Source organism: Mycteria americana, chromosome 7 (genome assembly GCF_035582795.1).
Source record: "Mycteria americana isolate JAX WOST 10 ecotype Jacksonville Zoo and Gardens chromosome 7, USCA_MyAme_1.0, whole genome shotgun sequence".
Classification (NCBI taxonomy): domain Eukaryota; kingdom Metazoa; phylum Chordata; class Aves; order Ciconiiformes; family Ciconiidae; genus Mycteria; species Mycteria americana.
The window spans coordinates 1,914,631-1,935,984 of NC_134371.1; the positions used below are offsets into that span (position 1 = coordinate 1,914,631).

The 21,354-nt window shown below is 39.4% G+C and overlaps 1 protein-coding gene across 1 annotated transcript in view; it reads left to right on the forward strand.

Moving 5' to 3' along the window:
- GMPS (guanine monophosphate synthase) overlaps nt 1-20,274 on the forward strand; it is a 28,817-nt gene extending 8,543 nt beyond the window's left edge. The window contains exons 3-16 of the mRNA XM_075506754.1: nt 1,703-1,817; nt 3,425-3,522; nt 4,567-4,670; nt 5,722-5,915; nt 6,217-6,382; nt 7,922-8,073; nt 8,732-8,905; nt 10,522-10,627; nt 11,674-11,789; nt 12,744-12,869; nt 14,355-14,470; nt 16,180-16,310; nt 17,954-18,126; nt 19,722-20,274. Coding sequence (XP_075362869.1) covers nt 1,703-1,817; nt 3,425-3,522; nt 4,567-4,670; nt 5,722-5,915; nt 6,217-6,382; nt 7,922-8,073; nt 8,732-8,905; nt 10,522-10,627; nt 11,674-11,789; nt 12,744-12,869; nt 14,355-14,470; nt 16,180-16,310; nt 17,954-18,126; nt 19,722-19,823 — 1,873 coding nt within the window. The 3' untranslated portion in view covers nt 19,824-20,274. The remainder of the gene's footprint in view (nt 1-1,702; nt 1,818-3,424; nt 3,523-4,566; nt 4,671-5,721; nt 5,916-6,216; nt 6,383-7,921; nt 8,074-8,731; nt 8,906-10,521; nt 10,628-11,673; nt 11,790-12,743; nt 12,870-14,354; nt 14,471-16,179; nt 16,311-17,953; nt 18,127-19,721) is intronic.
- The last annotated feature ends 1,080 nt before the right edge of the window (nt 20,275-21,354 follow it).

A 21,354-nucleotide genomic window follows, 5' to 3' on the forward strand; every position in this document is an offset into this window, starting at 1 on the left:
CAACAAGGTATGTAAGAAATTACATGGTGTTGCAGTAAAACTTTCAAAATCTACATCCCATGCTAGTTTTAATTCCTCCTGGACAGTTGAGAAGATGCCGGTTCCTCTCTCACCCTCAGCTCATAATTTGTTTCTTTAATACTTGAGCACATTGGATAACCTTTCTGTATTCTGTGGGATTTTAAGTGGTATGGAAAAAAGCAGATTTTTAAGACTCTACTGTTTGAATAGGGCAGCGTATAACTATTTTGACTTCTCACAGGGATGTTCGATTTGTAGGTGTGGCTATGTTTCCTTTCATTAATATTAAATAGCGTTCTGTACATACGGCACTTAAGCAAATGCTCTGTACGTGGAATTATTAGAAGCAGTAATACCACTGAGCATTAAGAGTTTTCAGTCTCTAGCAGCATCTGAGTTTAGGAAATTCATCACGTCTCCGACTTGGAGAGGCACCTGTATATGTACAGCAGGTACTAGATGGCAGGATTATTCAGTGTAAAACTACACCTATGTCAGCTATATGCTTATTCCAAAGCTCCCGTGTAGATCCCGACATACAAAGAAATAACTGCTGCCTCTTCCAACTCGCAAGCCGCTGTACTTTGGCTCCGAGGGGTGCCTCCGTCCAGCCCTCCGCCTCGTCCCCTGCGTTGAAATGGCGAGCCCGGGCTGGGGGAGGTGGAGGTGGGCTGCAGGGGAGATCGTGCCCTGCGCCAGTGGGAGCAGGCACCCTGCGTGACTGCAGCTGGGAGGTGGCTTTTGGTACGTGGGCTCGTTACTACATGATTATTTCTGCCGGTGGTACGGATGTTGTAAGCGCACTGTTCATTTCTGCTGCTTAAAAATAGAAAAATTCTATTTTGTCAGTACTTGCATGACAAACACTCTAAATAATGCTAGAAGAAAGCTTTATTAGAGGCATTTAATCCCATATATGCAACTTCTGTCTCCCATTTTTCATTTCTCGCTCTGAATAATGGATTTGATGTTCTCTGCGAAATAAACAGTACGGGAGTCCAAGGTCTGGTACACCCGTGTTCGATCCTGGGTTGAGGCCAAAAAGCGTTGCCCAACTGGCTGGTACTTCTGTGGTTCATGATCTTGCAAATCATCATCGTTTGCAAAAGTCTCTCTTCCCCTTTGAAAAGATTGAATTTTCTGTTACAGTGTGAAATGCTAACTTCAAACCATGAATGCTTGCATGTATTGGACTTTTAATTCACAACCTGTTGCTAATGCCATCTCACTTCGTAATCGGGGTGGATTGAGGGACATTTTCGCAGCAGCTCTAGAAGTTTGGGAGCCTGTTTTTTGAATGCGGGTCCCCTCCAGATGGCACAGACATCATGAAGTATATATATCTTAATGCTAATACTCTGCATTTGATCCTAGCCATCTTGCTTCAAGATAGCCATAGCCATCTTGGCTATGAGGGATTTAAAATACAGTCACTTTTTAATATGGTTTATATTTGACTTTGTTTAAACTGATGAAATACTTCTCTGCTAAGCTGCTGGTTTTGATAGCTGTAGCATCGCAAAGTTAAGCTATATGTTATGGTAGCTGTGTTAAAATTTATATTGGCATATATGGAGTTCTAAGAGTGTTATGGGACAATGTAAATGTTTAAAGCAAATAAAGAGCTTTTTAAAGTAAACAATATATTTGAGTTAAAGTTTTCTTTGTCTTTTGTCTGCAGAGCTATCATTATATCTGGAGGACCAAACTCTGTGTATGCAGAAGACGCACCATGGTTCGACCCAGCAATATTTACAATAGGAAAACCAGTTCTTGGAATCTGCTATGGCATGCAGGTGCTGTTGAGAGATATGTTTGTCTACAGCCGTCTTCTAGGCCTCATTTCTGATACTCACTGAAGATGAACTGCTACAGGACCTGCTTGTCAAATACAAGCAGTATGCACGTGTGCAAAAGATACTTTTAAAGCGCTAATTGGTAAACTGAGCATACTGTGTATTTTTCTCTTGGCTCTGCTGTATCAATAGCATAAATGGTTTTTCTTTGCTTGAGTGCTGTGAGTTGAGTTCCACGCTACCTTTTTTTGTCCCAGTAAATACAACCTGGCAGTCATTAACTCATTCTGTCTACTTGGTATTGGGAAATGTGCCCCTCATAAAAAAGTGAAATAGTTTTTGCCTTTGGTTTTCAAGCGTGGAATGTTTCTAGCATAGTTCTTAAGAGTGCTTACCTCCCCCCTCTCCCCCTTATTTACTTGGGACTGACTGGGGATCCTGCAGTGATCTAGTAGATCCAAGCTGAGTGAAGAAACAAACTTCCAAGGAGACAAGGGATGGATTAGATGCATGACTTCTGCCTGTGCGTCTTGTTTTTTTCCAGGGTTAGTGATTTACTAGGCCTTCAGAGGTGCCGAATAATGGCTGGAAAAACTCCTTTAGAAAGGCTGGCAGTTATGGAAGCAATGTTGGCACTCCCTGTTCCAAAGGGAAACGTGTGTTATATTAAAATATGCCTTAAAATGCTGAGCAGATTGAAAACCACGGTAGCTAGCCTCAAGCAGGGGAGTTCCTTAAGGCTGACTTTACGGAAATGAATCAAGTGTGTGTATTAACGCACTACTACTTCATTATAAAAGATTGAAATCAGTCAAGCGGTGTAAGCGTAATATCAAACTAGGTCTAAAATGAAGCCTTAAATCTCTGAAAATTAAAGTAGTTAGAAAGTGAAACTCTAAAGATATTTTTTAAGTTGCCAGTTATATTTGCAAGGAAAAAAAAATCTTTATCTTGAGACTTCTGAAATCTAAAATGCAGATATCCAACTCCAAATGCCAAGGTGAGGCCTTTAGAAAGAAAAGACCTGGTTGAGCATTGTACTACTGTGATATAGCAAGGCTTGTGAAGAGTCACAAAAATAACACTAAGGGAAGAGACTGGAGTTTTTGCCTGGTTCTCCAGAGCTGAGGAGCCGGATTTTGAGAAGTTTAAGCCTATCTGAGGGCCCTTAACTAAAGGGATAGATAAATCAGCTTTTTGTTCAGCAGCTTAACTGTTTTTATGATAACTGGCCTCAGATACTCAGCTGATTTGCAGAGCAGCCATTTATAAGTGCAAGTAGATGCACACTATTGAATATGTGTTATTTTGCAAATCTCTACCTATCATCTACCGCTGTGGATTTCTGCTGCTCGGTGTGTGCGGCAGCGGTCTCCAGCTATGCTGACAGCAGGCCAGCAGAAGGGAACGAGCCCAATACAGAACAACGATTAATTTTGAAGAGAATTCTGATTTTTGCAAAACGATATCTTAAATTAGTATAATCATGACAAACTGGGTTGGTATGTATTGGAGGGCTAGAGCTGTTGTCAGTCATAGGCAAACTGAGGTATAAAGTGGTACTAGATTGTGTGGTGCTTTTTCATGTAATATTTTTGTTTTGACAGATGATGAATAAGGTATTTGGAGGTACGGTGCACAAGAAGAGTGTTAGAGAAGATGGAGTGTTCAGCATTACTCTGGATAACACATGTTCACTGTTCAGGTACGTAGACATTTTAAGTTACCAAAACAATATGGGAAATACTGATCTGGAAATTGGTGGCTGGGTGAGAGGAAGCTTATTTTAAAGAAGATAGTGAAATTGCACCCATGCTTATCTGATAATTTCTAATAGAACTCTTACAGCTGTGTTCATGAGTAAGCAGGTTACTCATTTAAACAAATACTTAGGCATAACTTCCCAATTTACTCTAGAAATGCAGATGTATTTGCTTGGAATATTGTGTAAACCCCTTATTTCAAAGTAGAATATCTTCATTGAGACACCATAAAGTGTACCACAACGTGAGAATCTTTGTGTTAAGCTCTTACATCCTTCTGCTGTGCAATGTATTACTCTTGTATTGGTTGGCACCCATCCAGTTTTTGAAAGGTAATAGAAAATCTGAAACCATTTGTTTTCCACCTTCCTTTAAAATTGCTTTGTGATGTTTTATAAAACCAGAATTAGATTTCTTGGTAGCTTGTCAGTGCCTCTTCAGTTCCTTGTAATAATTCGAACAGTTTACTTGTACCTGGTGTTCCAGTTTTATTAACTTTCCCGTGTAGGGCTACTGCAGAACTTTATACCCTGCCTAAAGTCTGAGGTGCCCAAATTGTCCTGAAAACACTTAGGTTTGAGCAAGAAAACTTCACTTCGTTGAAATAAAAAGCAGGATTCCCAAGTATCCTGACTGACTCTAGATGGCTCTACGTGTCAAAGAGGGGATACTTCAATATTGGCATGTGTATTAAAAAAAAAAAAATCAAACCAAAAACCCCCCAAAAACCAAACCCCTTCTGAATGAAGATAAACTACCTCTTGCATGAAGGACGTATTGCACAAGAACTTATTGCATCCAACTGAAGCATCTGAGAGTTGGATGTGACTGTTTCTGGGAAGGAAATCCTGCATATATTTCAAATGGGCCTGGTCAATCAAGATGTGCTTTTGTTTGGATCCCTAAGGGCTTCTCTTGGAAATGCAGGTGTAGTTCTCAGTCTTTGTTCTTTTTTTAACTGATTCTAGTTTTTAATCTTTGTTTAGGGGCCTTCAGAAGGAAGAGCTTGTGCTCCTCACTCATGGAGATAGCGTGGATAAAGTAGCTGATGGATTCAAGGTGGTTGCACAGTCTGGGAACATTGTAGCAGGTATTTATTTTATACTGAAATTGTCTTTTGATAATGTTCGTTAAAGGGAAGAATGATGGCAGACAGTAGTTAGAACCAAATGGGAACAGAATATCTATGTTATTTAATTGCCAAATAAGTGAATTTTTAACAGTTTCTTGTATGTTTGCTTTCATGTTGTGCTGTCACGATACTAAAGAAAGAAATAGTCATGAAAATGAATGGTCCTGTTTTTAAATTGGCAGTTTAAGGAAAATTTAACTTTGTTTTTACAGTTTATGTTTTTTTTTTTTTTAAACTATGCATGTGTTGTTTCTCTTTGAAATAAAATATTGTGTGCCCTGAAGGCAGGGGAGAGGAAGACACGTACTCTAGTGTGCAGTGTAAGCAGCATCTGGTTTTTGCACTGTAATAGTACAAGTCAAACACTGTTTAATTATTAAAGCTTGATTAACTTGTTATTGTATTTAATATTATGGTCAACTGAGCAAAAATAATGTTGGTACTGAAAGTAGTGTTTCAAACGTTACACACAGATTGTCACCGAGAAATGTAGGACATTAGAACTTGGTTTTTGAAAGCTACTCGAATTATTGAATGTCAAGCAGCCTCTTTGAGTCTCTTTCCTAGGAGATGGGAGACCTAGAGAGGTTTTAAGTTTGCTGAGCCACTTAGTAAGATCTCAAAGTATTCACCTGGTTTCTTTTAAATCTTTCATTAAAAAAAAAAGCTTAAGATACTGCTCTTAAATCGGACAGGTAGCTGATTTGAGAAAACCTGACCTTTCAAAAGACTTACACCTAGTGACAGTTCCACTAGACTAGATTTCCTATTTTTGCAATGGTTTTCCTAGGATGTCTGAATGTTTTCCTTGGTTTCTGAGGGATTGTGTGTTCTAGATGTGTAACAGTGCCTTTGTTCCTAATCTTAACCAGAATCTTTAGTTTTGCTTGGTGATTTGTGCCAAAATGTGGCAGAATAAATCACTCAAAGTGTATGCTTGACTTCCTTGGGTGTGCATTTCACTTACAATTTTTTTTTTTGTCATGCTCACTTCTTTGCACCAATGAAGGCATAGCAAATGAATCTAAAAAACTGTATGGAGCACAATTCCACCCTGAAGTTAGCCTCACAGTGAATGGAAAAATGATCCTGAAGAATTTTCTTTATGATATTGCGGGATGCAGCGGTACCTTTACAGTGGAAAACAGAGAACTTCAGTGCATTCAAGACATCAAAGAGAAAGTGGGCTCATCAAAAGTCCTGGTAAGTAGGTCGAATTGAAGCTGAAGGATTATTTGCAAAAGCCTGACAAACACTGGCACTTACAGTTACTCAGGTTAATTTGAAAAATGCAGAATTGTCATGATTTGGGTAATACATTAACCAGGTTTTAGAAGGTTTGCACAATTGGATCGATACATTGTTTGACTTCTTGTTTTGCTCCAGTTTGACTCTAAGTCAGTAGCCTGTTCTGATCCTCATAGTTGCATCTGAATTATTTGTTGACACTTTCCCTGTAGACAGCTGACAAATTTTGTGTTTTTCCTTTTTTCCTCATCCTTAGGTTTTACTCAGTGGCGGTGTGGACTCAACAGTGTGTACTGCTCTCTTGAACCGAGCTTTAAACCGAGATCAGGTCATAGCTGTACACATAGATAATGGATTTATGCGCAAAAGAGAGAGTCAGTCTGTGGAAGAGGCACTCAAAAAACTTGGGATTCAAGTTAAAGGTACCATAATTTTGTTAAATATGCTTGATACCACTAATGATGTGGCCAGTCTCCTAAAATGTACGTTTAGTGTTTTGTTTCATTGATTTGAATTGACCTTTGCAGTTCTCAGACTTGACGTACCAAAGCATGGTTGCTAATTTGGAACAACCTCGGCCTATTCACAAAATTGCAAACCTAAAATATTAAGCCTTACTTACTTGATTGGAGCATACAACGAACTGACCCATCTCTTCAGTCGTTGAGATCCGGTGTCTGCTCTTGGGGCACAGCAAAGCAGTGGGTATGTGCCTCAGTCGCTGCTGCTCAGTCACTCTCCTACTGATGGCTGAGTAATCCTTTCCAGCTCCTGAAAAACTCCTTTGATTGCAGTTCTCTTTGTAGCTTGGTTAGGTCCTCCACTGGGGCTTTATTTCTTGTCCTGGATCTCTCTTTAAATTGTGAGCTCATTTGGGTGATCGAATGCTATTACAGCCAAAATTACTTTTTCAAGGCTTTTTTTTTTTTTTTTTGCTCTCCTGGCTTCTAAATAGGTGCATTTTAGTTGTTTTTGGAGTAGCTTGTTGAGAAGCAATGCATTATGAGAGAGCGGAAGGTACCTTGTCATGGCTGATGAGAAGGTTTAGAGTTTTTTGGTACCTGAAGTACGAGGAGGTCAGAGAAGACAAATTATGTGTGAGTTGTGCAAACAATGAGAGCTGCTTTATACTGCCTGGCTGATGTATTTCATGAGTAATAGCTGCCTATTCCTGGGGCTGTGCGTAAGTACTATTGTCAAGTGATTCTCGTGTGTTTTGGTCAGGAAGCGCGGCGCTGGGTGAGCAATGCTTTCCACTGGCCTGGCAGTGTGAAACAGCGCAGGGAGCTTGCGCGTTAGCATCTTGCAGATTGGGCTGCAATATCCTGATGCAGCAAAGTCTGAGCTTTGTTCTACACACTTTTTTTTTTTTTTAAGTGGAAAATCTATGTCTTATTCTTGCACTCTGTAGAGCAATAAACCTGGGCTCTGGCAGGCTGCCGGAGTAACAAATTGAGGGAATCCCTTTGCTGCAGATGTTCCTGCTGTAGGTCACGGAGTTCAGTGCTGGTAAAAGATGCCAAAGTGCCTCCTAGCTGATCTCTGCATTGGGAGCCTCTCTAAATTAAGAGGCATAACGTACCATGAGCAAATAATGCATAATTTAATTTTGGTTGCAGAAAGGCCTTGGGGAAATACCGTCCTGTAAACTATTTAAATAAAGCAAGTAAATTATAATCTAAGAGGGGAGGCAAGAACTGAACCTTCACATGGTTGCCTAGCCTCATAATATGCAAAAAAAAAAAATGCCCTCTAGAGTAGGTTAATAGGAGAAATAAAATGCTTTGTTACGATTAATTCTTGAGGTATTCAACAGCCCTATTTAATGCAGTTAGTAGTCAAAGGACTAGAATGATTTTTAGTTTCTTTTTTTTAAAGCAATAGAGTGAAACTTATTTTTTTGCAACCTTGCATAAAAACCTTTACTGGCTTTGCCAAAAAATTCCTGTAATTTCATGCAGTGGTGAATGCAGCTCATTCATTCTATAACGGTACAACAACTCTGCCCATCTCGGATGAGGACAGAACTCCACGTAAAAGAATTAGCAAGACCTTAAATATGACTACAAGTCCTGAAGAAAAAAGAAAAATTATCGGTGACACCTTTGTTAAGGTAACATTTATAATTATTTGTTGGTCGGTGGTTTGTTTTGGTTTCTTTTTTTTTTAATTATATGATTTCTAGATACATCTTCTACGTCAGACTGTTTCACTCTAAAGCACTGTACACTCAGTGGCATCAGTGGTCTTAAGTTGTGGATGACCTAAGAAGCCATTGGTACGTTACCCTAAGCCTAAAACTTTTGGCAGTCAATCAATGGTCACCACATGGTTCACAAGGGTTGCACTAGATCCACTGTCGTGTTGAGATATAGTATATTGGTTGGCCATTCATCTCTGTTGCATGAACTTCCACGTAAGGTTTTTTCACCAAATTGATGGGTAACGTGAATTGGGGCATGCTTCTGTTGCTTTGCTGAAGATGAGCCATTTTCCATCTGTTGGCAATCAGTGTTGGTGATTCAGGGAGAACATAACATTTAACAGGCAGTGATGTTCCTGTCGTCTGAAGATATTTTTTCCATTTTCTGTTCAACAAAGTATGGGATTACAGGACTATTTCAGCAGTGGGCTAATGTCATAATTAGTCTTCCTGTTTGTTTGTGCTTTTGCAGCTCAGCAGCGTTTGTTGTGCAATCCGTTATCTTCCTTTAGACCTTTGACAACCAAAAAGTAGATCAGAACACTTCTCTTTTCTCTCCATCTTATAGATTGCCAATGAAGTTATTGGAGAAATGAATCTGAAACCTGAAGAGGTTTTTCTTGCTCAGGGTACCCTCAGACCTGATCTCATTGAAAGTGCTTCCCTTGTTGCGAGTGGCAAAGCTGAAGTCATCAAAACTCATCATAATGACACAGAGCTGATTCGAAAGTTAAGAGAAGAGGTAAATGAAAATGAGGATACTGGTGTATCCTTCTGGTTCTCACGGATGTGAAGCTGAGTATCAAAAATGAACAACTTCTCTGTTTTGCTGGTGTAACTGTCCCATGTTGATGGGACCCTGTTCTGATGAGGCTCTTTAGATTCTATTGTAACATGCTGCAAATTACTACACTTCTTTCTAGTTGCTACGTTCCCAAAGTAGTCAAAATTGTTTGAGTATTGCCCAGCATTGGATACTGAGGACGATGTCAACAGATTGAACGTGGATTCATTCAGTGTGAACAATGGTGTTCTCAACTGCAAGCTGAAAGCTGCTGCCTTACTCTTTTACTTTTTAACCCTCCAAACAAACCTGCATCCTGGTAAGGAAGCAGAGCAATACCAAATGCCTTTAGCAGGAGAGCAGTTTAAGAAGTCTCAGACTTTATTCTGGTTCAGCTGGAATTCATGATGTAATGGGTCACTTATTCCCTCTGTTGTATCTTGTTCCGAACACTAGTCAATGGGTAACCTTTAGGTACCGATAGGCCAGATCTGGCACATTATGGATTCAGGCAGGAGCGGTGACAGTGCTTTAGTGAAAAGATAATCAGCTCCTGTTGAGAGAAAGGGCCAAAATTCTCCTTCTCTTGAACCTCTAGTAACATTCAGCACTGCAAGCATAGCATTCTCCTTTCTCTTGAAAAAGCATGAGAATTATACACTTAAATGGGTTGAAATCTAGGGGTAGTTCCTTCAGGTACCGACAGGGATGAGTTCTTTCTGTTCTTATGCAGCTTCTGCATCACGTTACTAGTAACCCGATGGGCTGTCTGCCAGCAGGGTGCTGGTGGCACACAATCTGTTTGCCAGTTTTCAGTTTAAGAACCCACAAATCTTTCTGAAATGGCCCAACATGGACACCTATGGATGGCGACCAGGAGGTTGAAGATGATACGAACACAGGAGGTAGAACTGTCTGAAGATAAGCAGCCCAAGTCCTGTCCCTTTGATTGCGCTCCCAATCGGTCTGTTTAGTCCAAAGTCCAGAAAAGCTTTTTGAATACCTTTCTCTTGCAGAGCTCTTAACTATTAGCATGTGAAGCAAATGTAGGAGACTGCCCTGCTTTGCCTTTTCTGACATTAGAATGGTAAGTTGTCTAACTGTATTGTAAAATAAGAAAGAATCAACACATGAGACATCACATAATAAGCCTGTTGGAAGGTGCTCAGTCAGTAAGTGCCCAACCATAGGAGAGAAAGTAACCATCACTGACCCACACTTCAAATACTGTACAAAGTATTTTCAAGGCTTTTAGATTGGTTTGAACATCTAGGGAAGAGAAGAAAGGTCTGAATTTCTGAAGACAGTCAGAGCAGGCTTGACCTACAGCTATATCTCCATCGAGCCATTGATACTTCTGGCACGAACTTAAACTTCCTTGTCTTAGCCTGTGTCCTGCAACTGTTTTTACAAAGCCCACATTCACAGGTACTTTTCTTCCCAGTGCTTCTGCAAGTGTTGGCAGCTGATGCTGGGAAAAGCAGGCCAATTTGATTGCCATAACCTAAACATTTGAGCCTTTTTGTTTGAATATGTAAGCTGGAGTGTAAATTGCCTTTTTTTTTTTTTTTAAGGGTAAAGTAATAGAACCGCTGAAAGACTTTCACAAAGATGAAGTGCGAGTGCTAGGGAGAGAACTTGGTCTTCCTGAGGAGCTGGTTTCAAGGCATCCCTTCCCAGGTATGAGAGTTGGTCTGTGCTACGTAGTGAAGGGATCACATCAGTATTGCTTAGAACATACTTAACCTGTAGAATAAATTTATGTTGGAGCATAAAACTTATCTCTAAACAGGAAAAAATTGATGAATTTATTAGTTTTTACTTAAGCGGGATCTTTTTTCAGGAAAAGAACATTTGAGAGCAGCTTTATTATGTATAGTGATAAAAGGAAAGGTTTTATAATCGAGTTTGCTTTTAGCTGTATTTGTTTCTTTGTAGTTGTATAAGCCAAAGCAAGAATTATCAGTGAAGTGCGGCTGCATGCTGCCTGAGCTGTCAATGTATCTTACTTGAAATAATGGCCTGTACCTGCCTGCCTTTCCAAGGGGCACTTGCTGTTTTGAAAATGATGGCGTGGAAAATAGCAACAGTTCTCCACCAGAAAACATCAACGTATATAACAGAGCAAAGCCCGCAGCCTTTTAAGGGGGTTATGTTTTCTGTCCATGTGTTTCAAAATTGTCCTGCAGGGTGTGTAGTAGGCACTGGCAGAGCACGTAGGCTGTTGTGCTAATGCACCAGCATCACATGAAATGCAAGAAGCTGTCTTCGGGCATTTCCAGCAAATTACACGTGCTTTTGTATTAAGTAACTATAAGGTCAAATAGCCTTCAGTGGCCTTTAAAAACAAGGGAGACTCAACTGTGTGCTGTAACCAACTCTTTCATCCCAGTTGCCTAGCAAAGGGAAGGAGGGGGTTCCTGTTTGCTTTGGCTTGCCGTCCGCCACACTTCATCACCACTGACTGCTGCTTTAAACAACCATCCCATTTAAGGTGTAGGTAAATAATGCTTAAATGTACCGAACAGAAATACTGTTCTGGAATAAGCTGCTTGTGTATTTTTTTTTTGTCTTGTAGCGTGTTAAGACAATTGAAGTATAGGTACAATGACAAAGCATACTGCCCATCAATGATTGTCTGCTGTTCCAGATGCTGTCACGTTTTTAGATGAAAGTCAGCTTTCCTGTTATTTAGTATAATGGTTTTTTCCTATTTTGCATTGCAGGTCCTGGTCTCGCAATCAGAGTGATATGTGCTGAAGAGCCTTATGTGTGCAAAGACTTTCCCGAAACAAACAACATTTTGAAAATAGTTGCAGATTTTTCTGCAAGTGTTAAGAAGGTAACAAAATTGCTAATTTCTAGTATGCATAAAAGTAGTATGATCATTCCGTAGTGGCCTGCAATTGAGGTTTAAGCTGCTAAAAGTTTTTAAAACTACTCACTTGTGCTCTTTAAGAAGTCATGCTTTCCAGTACAACTCACTTGAAGCCATTCAGTATAGTACAGTAGAATTTTTTGCACCGTGGCTGGTGCAATTGTTAAACAATTTCTGGAAAATTGAAGTTTATATACCTTTCAAATAGTAAATAAATTTTGTTTCAGTTAAACTTTGTGCAGATGAGGATTTCTGGAGATTTTTCCCTCCCTGAAGTAATTGTAACTTTCTAGATTTGCCTGCCCTATCAGTCACTGAATGTCTAAATGAAAGTGCAGGAGCGAGGAACTAGCGCTTGCCAGATGTCCTGAACAGGAACCTGAAGTTTTTAATCGATGACATTTAAGTTCTGAGTCTTTTAACTGTTATGACCTTCATGATTACTGTAAGCTCAGTTGAACTAAGCTGCAGGGGGCTGGAAAGTCGTTAGCAGAGGCCTGCTCTGAGTCGAAGTCATGAGTTCAAAATGACTTCCAAAACACTGAACGGGAGTATTTCCTTGAAAACTTGTTGAATTGCCGTGTAACGTAACAGGATATTGCTTTGTTCTGTATCTGAAATAAACAACAAAAATGAAAAGTATAGCTTTGTGAAGGAGAGAATGAGCATCGGAAAAGAGCTTCACCTGTGGCCTTGGAGAGCTTCAGCTTAAACTGCATGCAGTCCGATCAAATAAAACTGCTTTTGCTAAAATTTAGTTGTTAAATGAAGGGTACTTTTTAAATAGTTCCAAAGGGTAAATGTGGACTAAACTTAAGCAATCAGCTACTTACAATGCAAATAAAATTATTATTTATAAGTTCTGTTTGCTTGCTTGGGGGCTTTAATTAAAAATTGTTTTTCTGCATCATTGCACAGCCACATACTTTGCTGCAAAGGGTCAAAGCGTGTACAACTGAAGAAGACCAGGAGAAGCTGATGCAGATTACAAGCCTACATTCACTGAATGCCTTCTTGTTACCAATCAAAACTGTGGGAGTGCAGGTAAAGGGATTCATTCCAGGGATGTTCGGAAAGCTGCTTCCTAGCCGTGTGGCAGGCTGCAGGGAAGCATAAGAATTGCTGCTTTAAGACTGAAAATAAAGGGCTTGACTCAAGAACGTAAACTTTGACTGCGATACCTATGTTACTGTCGTTTGTCAGTGCTGGTGTAGTGCAAAGGTGTCAAGACGTCTGAATAGACGCTCGAGTAAATGCCAGGTATTGTATTTGAGGATATCATTAAGGCTGAATAATGCTGGTCACTTATAGGCAGTTTCTTCATGACTTCATGATCTTGTAGACCTCTGCTGTAATCCTCTTGCCCCCTTTAAGGAGTCCTAGACTACGTTGGTCAAAAAAACCCCTGCTTCTTACATTTGAACATGCTTGTTGCCCTTTCCTGTACTTTTTCAAATTGTACAGTGCAATTCGTGCAGTGCAGTTTTTAACTCAATATTTGTGAGTTAATATTTTTAAGTCACAAACACTAAAAAACTTGCCTGACAGAAGAACGGAAATGTCTGTCAAAAGCTCTGACCCAACATGCTGGTGTCTAACATCTTTGCAAAATATGGATAATACTTTAACATAGTAAAAGTAGATGTCGTGGCCGTCTCAGTTTAAGGCAAAAATAGTTCCTTGTGAATTTGTTTAATGTAAACAAACCCTCTATTTATCTTTGTCTTTAATAAATTCATACATTATTAGAAAATCCTTTATACAAGAAGACCCAGTGAGCTATATCATCTCATTTTAAGAGATTTCCTGTTGGTGGAATACAAAGCAGGCAGTTCCCTTATCCTTGTCAGGAAGGGAACCAGAGCAGTGCAGGCCCTTCGGGATACGGGAACGCTTGGGTCGGTGCAGAGACACAGTGTTTTCTTTCTGTTGCTCCTTTGCTAATGCCACCGGAATTTTTGTGGGCTGTCCTTTGTATTTGGTTTGTGTTTCTGTCACCAAACGCTGAGCTGGCATTCTCATGGAATTGCGTGCGGAATTTGGAATATTTCTTTACCGAGTAGTCCTAGCTGTGAAGTACCTTTCTTTGCTTTATCAGTATTGAATTACATCTTTTATTATCAGCTGCTTAATCTGGTGCGTCTCTCCTGTAACTGTGCAGTCAGCTTTTCTCGCTATTTTAAATAGCAATATCATCAGCAGCTTTCTACATTTCATCACAGGCTTTCTTCAGATGGTGCCATCAAAGTAACGATACGCAGTCAATCCCTATGCTCAGGTCACCTTATATGAATATTTCCATTCTGAAAATTTTCCTTTTATACGCTCTTATTAGCTCTCAACAGGTCTGTCTTATTCTGTGTTTTCTCATTCACTTGGTATCTCTCAGCGTACTGATTTCACCAGCTTAGTGTCTGCTAAATGTTGACACAAAATATGGTCCTGTAACCTGTGGGATGAACAGGGAGGTGTTGTGAGCTATTTTGGCAGCAAACTTCCCGTTAATTTTTTTTTTTTTTTAATTTATAGGGTGACTGTCGTTCATATAGCTATGTTTGTGGGATTTCTAGTAAAGATGCTCCACACTGGGAGTCTCTTATGTTTCTTGCCAGGCTCATACCACGCATGTGCCACAACATAAACCGGTAAGTATTTTGAATTATCTTTATTTCTAACGATCTCTTAATGTATGGAAGTTTAGCATGCACAAGCATTCTCCTGTTTAATCTATGGTAGAATTTTTTATATGTTGGACAGGTGTATCATACAGAGGTGTTAAATACACAATAAATCAAAACATAGGTTTATTTCTGGAATTACTAGCTTGAAAAAGAAATTGATAGCCTATTTCCTCATTTTTTTTTAAGCACTTGATTAGACAACATCCAGTGTAACTTATGCAAAATCTTTTTTGAAGGATTGCAGGCCTGTTGATGAGTTGTGATGTCACGTGGTGCTCTTTTGCTTCGTGTCAAAAAGGGAATTTATGTGAAACTGTCAGTTCTAATGGCACATAGGAAAGCTCCAAAGCTGGGCCCTTTAATCTTAATTGAGCTCTGTTGTGAATATGCATTTTCTAGCTGCTTGCATTTTCTAGCTGCTTGATTCTATAATTTTTCTAGCAGCTGAAGTTGCTGAGATATTAAATCAGTTCTGGAGAATGCATATCCTTTTTGCCTGGCTGTAGACTTTCTGACGAAACTGCTTATAATTGCTTATAGCAAAACTTAATTTTGTCACATAAGCAATGCCTACTGAAAGAGGTATTATTCCTAAAGGCGATGAATTGCAAGATACTTCTTTAAACTAAATGCAGAGGGAACAAAAGAAGGTATAAATTCAGGATTACGTGTGCAATTTGAAAGTATGCGCTGGATTTACAGCACTGCTGTCTTCTTTAAGCTCTTTTGGATTTAATACTACCCTCCTGAATATACCACATCTCTGGGAGTTCTGCTGTACCAGGATATGTTTTCAGAATCTTTCATCGATGTTTATAGGGACACTGAAGCTGCAGTTTGAGGAGTGCACTGAAATAGTTGGTCTTCTGCCCAGCTGTGCTTGCAGGCTTTATATTACAATCAAAAATACAGTGTGTAAAGCTTGCATATTTTTCTGCTTTGGATTTTAGACAAGTATTCTTGTTTTGTATCTACAAACTCAAATAACTCGTGTGAATATGTCATAGTAAATTCTTGTATGAGGCCTGTCAGACAACATTATACTTTGCTTTTTGTTCTGCAACATATAAAACGCAATGAATGAGATTAAAAATATACAGCTGCTGTGACTGGTTTGAATTCAGAAGATACTTTATTACAGATGTAGTTATGTAGATTTATAAATGCAGTGTTAGTGCCCTGTGCCGAAAACACAGCTATTCATTAACAATAAGGTTTACTATTTAATGGTATTTTTTTGGTGGTTTCCTATTAGGAGAGAAGATAGAAATTGTAAGCACTTATTAAGTAGCTTTCTTAGAATAATCTTAACTTTTGCTGACATCAAAGTAAAATTGAAAAAAACACCTTTTGTGATACCACTGAGTTAGTATTTCTGTTTTTTCAAGGATTGTTCTCTTGAATAAGTAATATTGGGGCTATTGCCAGTCTCTAGCAATCCAAAATAAATTAGTATGTTTGAGTTCTAAAGCTAGTGTGCATGTCATGTCTGTAGAATATATACATGAAGTTATGTTAAGCTCTTGTTAGTAGCTAAGGAACAAAAGGAAATATTATGCTTTTTTGTCCTAGTTTTATTTTCTCACTGCAATACTAAAGATGCAGTCTTTAGGCAATCTGTTTTAGCCCTTGTATGCAAAACATGTTTTTCTACCATCCTGTTTCTTTTCCAGAGTTGTGTACGTGTTTGGCCCACCGGTCAAAGAACCTCCTACGGATGTCACCCCCACTTTCCTGACAACAGGAGTCCTCAGCACTTTACGTCAAGCTGATTTTGAGGCTCACAATATTCTCAGGGAGTCTGGTAGGTTCTTCACCTTATCCCCCCTGGATTAGACTCTGGTTTCAAGATCCCTGCAAACCGAACTGGGTATAGTTATAGTGCTACTGTCAAAACCTACAAGCTTCTTGAGTATCTCCAAAGAAGTGACGAATTAATGGGATGACAGGCAAGAGCCTCTTCTGGAAGCTGTAGAAGCAGAGAGCTAAAGGACAGGAATTGCTAGCCTTTTTGCTAGCAGAATTAATTTTAGGGGATTTGGGGGGACTGAGGCTTGCCTCTGACACGTCGTGAAGCTCTGAGGTGTGGTGCTTCACTGCAGTGCAAACTGCTGCAAAAAGTACTCTTAGCCAGCTGAAAGTCAGCCGAATTACTTCTCTTTGCTGATGGTCTCAGTCATCAGTATTTACCTGAAATAAATAAACTGCGTGAAGAAGCTTGACATAGTTTCTAAATCGTGGGGCTTTTTGGTGGAAAGAAAGGAGCCCAAATACTAAGTTTCTAACAGTGATGATGCTCATATTTCTTAACTTAAAGTGAAAGCTCTATTTGTAAACCCAGTCACTTCAGGCTAACAGACGGTAATACTTCAAACCCTTAGCACCCAGGGAGGATTCAGTACCCTGTGATATGGTACAAGGCAGAATCTGGGAATATAGCAGTTCTGAGGTTCAGGTTGGTTTGGTTGGTGCTTTTTGTTTGGTGGTTTTTTTTTTGTTGTTGTTGTTGTTGTTTTTTTTTTTTTACTTAATTACATTGGACGATGTGATATGTGTGGGAAGCAGTTCATCAGACTTGCCTGTATTTTGTGCAAATCAAGTTACAAAGGATATCTCTTTGAAAACACATATTCTGTTTGCAAGGCTGTCTTACCATAATTTGTACAAAAATAGCCTCAAAAGGCTGACGATAACACTATAAATTGTGTTTGTAAAACTGTAGATGTGTCTCGCTAACTTTTGGTGACAGTTGGCTTTGTGTGAATGAATCGCTCCCAAAAATAAGATTTGAGTGAGTTAGTGAAAAAGACTCCTTGTACCCACAGCTCAAGCCGGTGCAAGCGGAGGGCGAGAGCTTGCCTCAGTGTTAGACTGGCTCGGCGGGCTGCCACGCACCTGCATCTCAAACTTTTAGATCATTTAAACAGTGAAATTAGGGGATCTGTGTATTGGCTTTCAGAAGGAGATACTTAAAAATAAAAAAAGTGAGAGATGATTGTCTGGAGTTACCGATCGGCCACCAGCAACAGGGATACTCAAGAGCTTTCTCTTACATATCTCAAAGGCACAGAGGTGCTTGTGAATGGCTCTTTATTTGGCTTGATGGGGGATAGGGAAAACGCCATGGTTATGGTATGTGGGAAGGAAAGTAGATCTTGAATTGCAGGGATAATGGAGATTATCTGGTTTTGTTCTGCATGCCTGCAAACGCTGAAGATTATTTCAAGTGGCAATTGGAGTAGTTTTAGGGTATGCACCACTAATTACATAATTGTATAATGAGCGTGATCTTCTGAGGTGTGGTAGCAGTAGCGAAAAGATCCCAGAAGATGTAAATGTAGCTCCTGGTATGTAGTTTGAAGTACATGTGGGAAATTCTGTAAAACTGCTATCACGTCTGTGTCTTTAAGCCAAATTAAAGCACTTTGTACTACTATTTTTCTGAAGGTTATGCCGGAAAAATTAGCCAGATGCCAATAATACTGACACCGTTGCATTTTGATCGGGACCCCCTACAGAAACAACCTTCCTGTCAAAGATCTGTGGTTATTCGAACTTTTATTACAAGTGATTTTATGACTGGTATTGCAGCAACTCCTGGTAATGAGGTTCCAGAAGAGGTAATACGAGTTTTCAAGTTTCTTTTCAACATGAGCTAGTATTGTAGATGACTCATTTTGACTTTCTTCTGTCTCTCTTGATTGCCTGCCTTGACTTTGATTTTGTTGCAATTTTTTGTCTCTTTCATAGTATTCATTAGGAAGAATATGGTGGTGGTTTGGGGAAAAAACTGTAACAAAATGAGAAGCTGGCAGATGGGTATGACAAACTTAAAGGCTTTCCAGCAGAGCTGAGCCAAAATACCATCAATTAAAAAAGAAAGAATACCCCAACCATTCCTGGGATTTTAAAATTAATTTTTTGCATTAGTAATTGGAAATGTCCTGACTTACAGAATTGCCCTTGATTGCCACTTCTGATTTTACTGGAACCTGCTGTTTAACGTCTGTGTGCTGTTTTCTATGTAGGTCACTAAAAGGATTTAGGAGTCAAGTTCAAGCATATTTTTCTGGGAAACTTTATCCATGTCCAGTTTCAAGTACTTTGTCTCTCTGGGAATGCAGTGTAGATGAAGAACAGGATTGACTTTTTTTTTTAAACATATTTTAATTTAAAAGCATATAGGCATTGTTTAGTAATTGTATGTAACTGAAGTCTTCTACTTTAAGGCAGCCTATCCATTTAAAAATAAATGATTCAAGGTTAAGTTACCATGTAAACTATTCCATTATATAAAATGAGGATTCGTATGACCTTGAAGTTTGTGTTTAAAAAAAGGAAAACAAAACACAAATAAAACAACCAAACACCAGAAAACCCACAACCAAACAACCCCCCCATACACATTCTTCAAAATGTAGAGTGGTCTCTAAGGCTAGGTGATAATGTGGTAACAAAGTAGCAGAGGTTGTAGAAAATACCTGTATCTATGGGGAAAAAATCATATTTGATTTAAAATTTTCTGTGTTTTTCCATGGAGAGCAATGCATTGTTTAATTTATGCTTGCACTATAAAACAGCATGTCATGGAAGTGGCACTGTTATGAACTGTGGGGTTTTTAAGGAAGCTGAACTTCTAGGGATCAGCAAATTCTCATCTAGAATACTTCTGCTAACATGAATTGATTGTGAACCCTGGAGAATTAACTCTCAATGGAAACTCTTTCTTTCGGATGCCACTTTGTTGTTTTTACCTTTAGAGCTCCCTTTTTTGTTTTGGAAGGGGTTTCACTCAGGCTGTTGCTTTGTGTTTGATGGTTCAGCTGGAGATGATGGTCTGAGAAAAGTCTGACAATGATTGATAGTAACACAACAGCATATGTTCCTGCTGAACGTTCACGAAATAGTTTTGGAGCTGCAGAGCTGCTGCCTTGGAAGTGTATTGCGTTCGACACCCTGGTTTATTGTCAGTGCCAAAAATCAGCAAGTACCGAATGTAACTGCAGATATCACGAAGCTAGAGGTTTTCTTTAAGTTGATTTTATTTCTTAATTGGTGGCCATATGCTAATAGCTATAGGCTGTTTCTCTCTTGTGTATAACAGAATCGGTGTGAACAAAGTTTTTCTTTTTTAAGCTTTTCTCGGAGAGTTTTCATCAGGTCTGTTTTACATGCTTGCTTCTGATACATATTTCTTTTTTTTCCTCCACGATAGGTTGTGTTAAAAATGGTGGCGGAGATTAAGAAGATTCCTGGCATTTCTCGGGTAATGTATGACTTGACATCAAAGCCACCAGGAACTACGGAGTGGGAGTAATTAACTTTTTTCTATTAAAGTACTGTGTGCAGTCTAAATCATATCAGAAACCATTCCCAGTGTTGACATGCAGTACTGTGAAAGAGTGACTGGAGCTGCTACATCGCATCAGATTCCTCTCCTGGAGCATAAACCTGCAGTTAATAGCTGTGCTGGGGATAAGAACTGAGTGGGGCTGAGGATTTGTACGGGTAAATAATCATGGCAGCATTGCCGGTGCGCAGACAGATTCCTATTGCTTTTGCCTTTGTCTTACCGATTCTTCCTGTTTTCATGTGTTTTATTGTTAACTGTCATTTCAATGTCTCTTTGTTTTTGTACACTGTGTAAAAAGAGACAGTTTATTTACTTCTACCAAAAGCACTGTTACAGCCTAAAAATGTAAAAAGAATTCTTTGTGACCAACTGCTTTTGAACGGATTTATTATAAATAAATATTTTGCCAAATGGAGTAGTGGGTAGTGTTGAGTTGTGGAATTACTGTGTATCTGTTGTATACTGTTAAGCTTGTTCTATATTGTTTGACGTATTAGCCCATGGCAATAACGTTGAGCTCCAAGAGTAATGCTGAACTATTATGAAATGACCTGTCTGTCTGTCTGTACTCGCTCCCTCTTGCATCGCTGGGTAGGTGTGCGTGTTGGTAACAGACGTGTACACACAGGCTAATCTTTAGTATACACTTACTGCATGTATGCGTATGTCAAATTCCAGACAGTGAGGTGTCTGTGTGTGCCTCTGGGGACTCTGATAGAAGCGCAAAAATGGGAGTGAAGTTTGGAAAGCTGTTGTGCCAGAGCTGCTGGATCCGCGAATCCCGTCTCTGTCCTCAGACGCTTGCGCAACGGTCCCTTCGCAGCCTGCTGCCGATGTGGTTTTGTTACACTTGATGACAGTTTATTTTCTACGCATTTGCTTTTACAGGAATTTTTTTTTTATGTATTGTACTTAGCTTGGTCTTTAAGATCATTATAGTCGTTAGTGTGGAGTCATGGTATCGGAGGTGACTTACCCAATCCATATAGATCCCTTCCGTCATTTGTATTCTGCTGTTTATGTAGTTAAGTAAGCAATAATTTGAGAGATGGTTTCTTTAGACACCTGTGCTTTTCTGATGTATTGAGGCAAAGCTATTTCCATCCACCTGAGAATTTTGAGCATATCCTGCGATTGCTGTCTGTGGAAGTAACAGTTAAATTCTGACCTGAGCAGCTTGCTGGGTGCCTGCCGGGTCCCTCCACCGGTGGAACCTTAACTGTGCATCCAGGCTCATCCCTCTTACCCTTTTTTTAATTTAAGCAGTTGCATTTCATTCAGCTGCAAGATTACCGTAGTGTTATGGGGGTGAAATACTCGTTTTAAACTGTTCAATAACATGGAGTATTTCGTGGCTGTAGCTACTTATATTTCCCCTTGCATAGATTTGTGAACTGGAATAATGGTTGGAAGTGTTTGTTCTATATTCCTTTGATTGCACACATTTTCCTGTTGTTCTTACATTTGCCGCCTACACATTATGGAAATTTAGTTT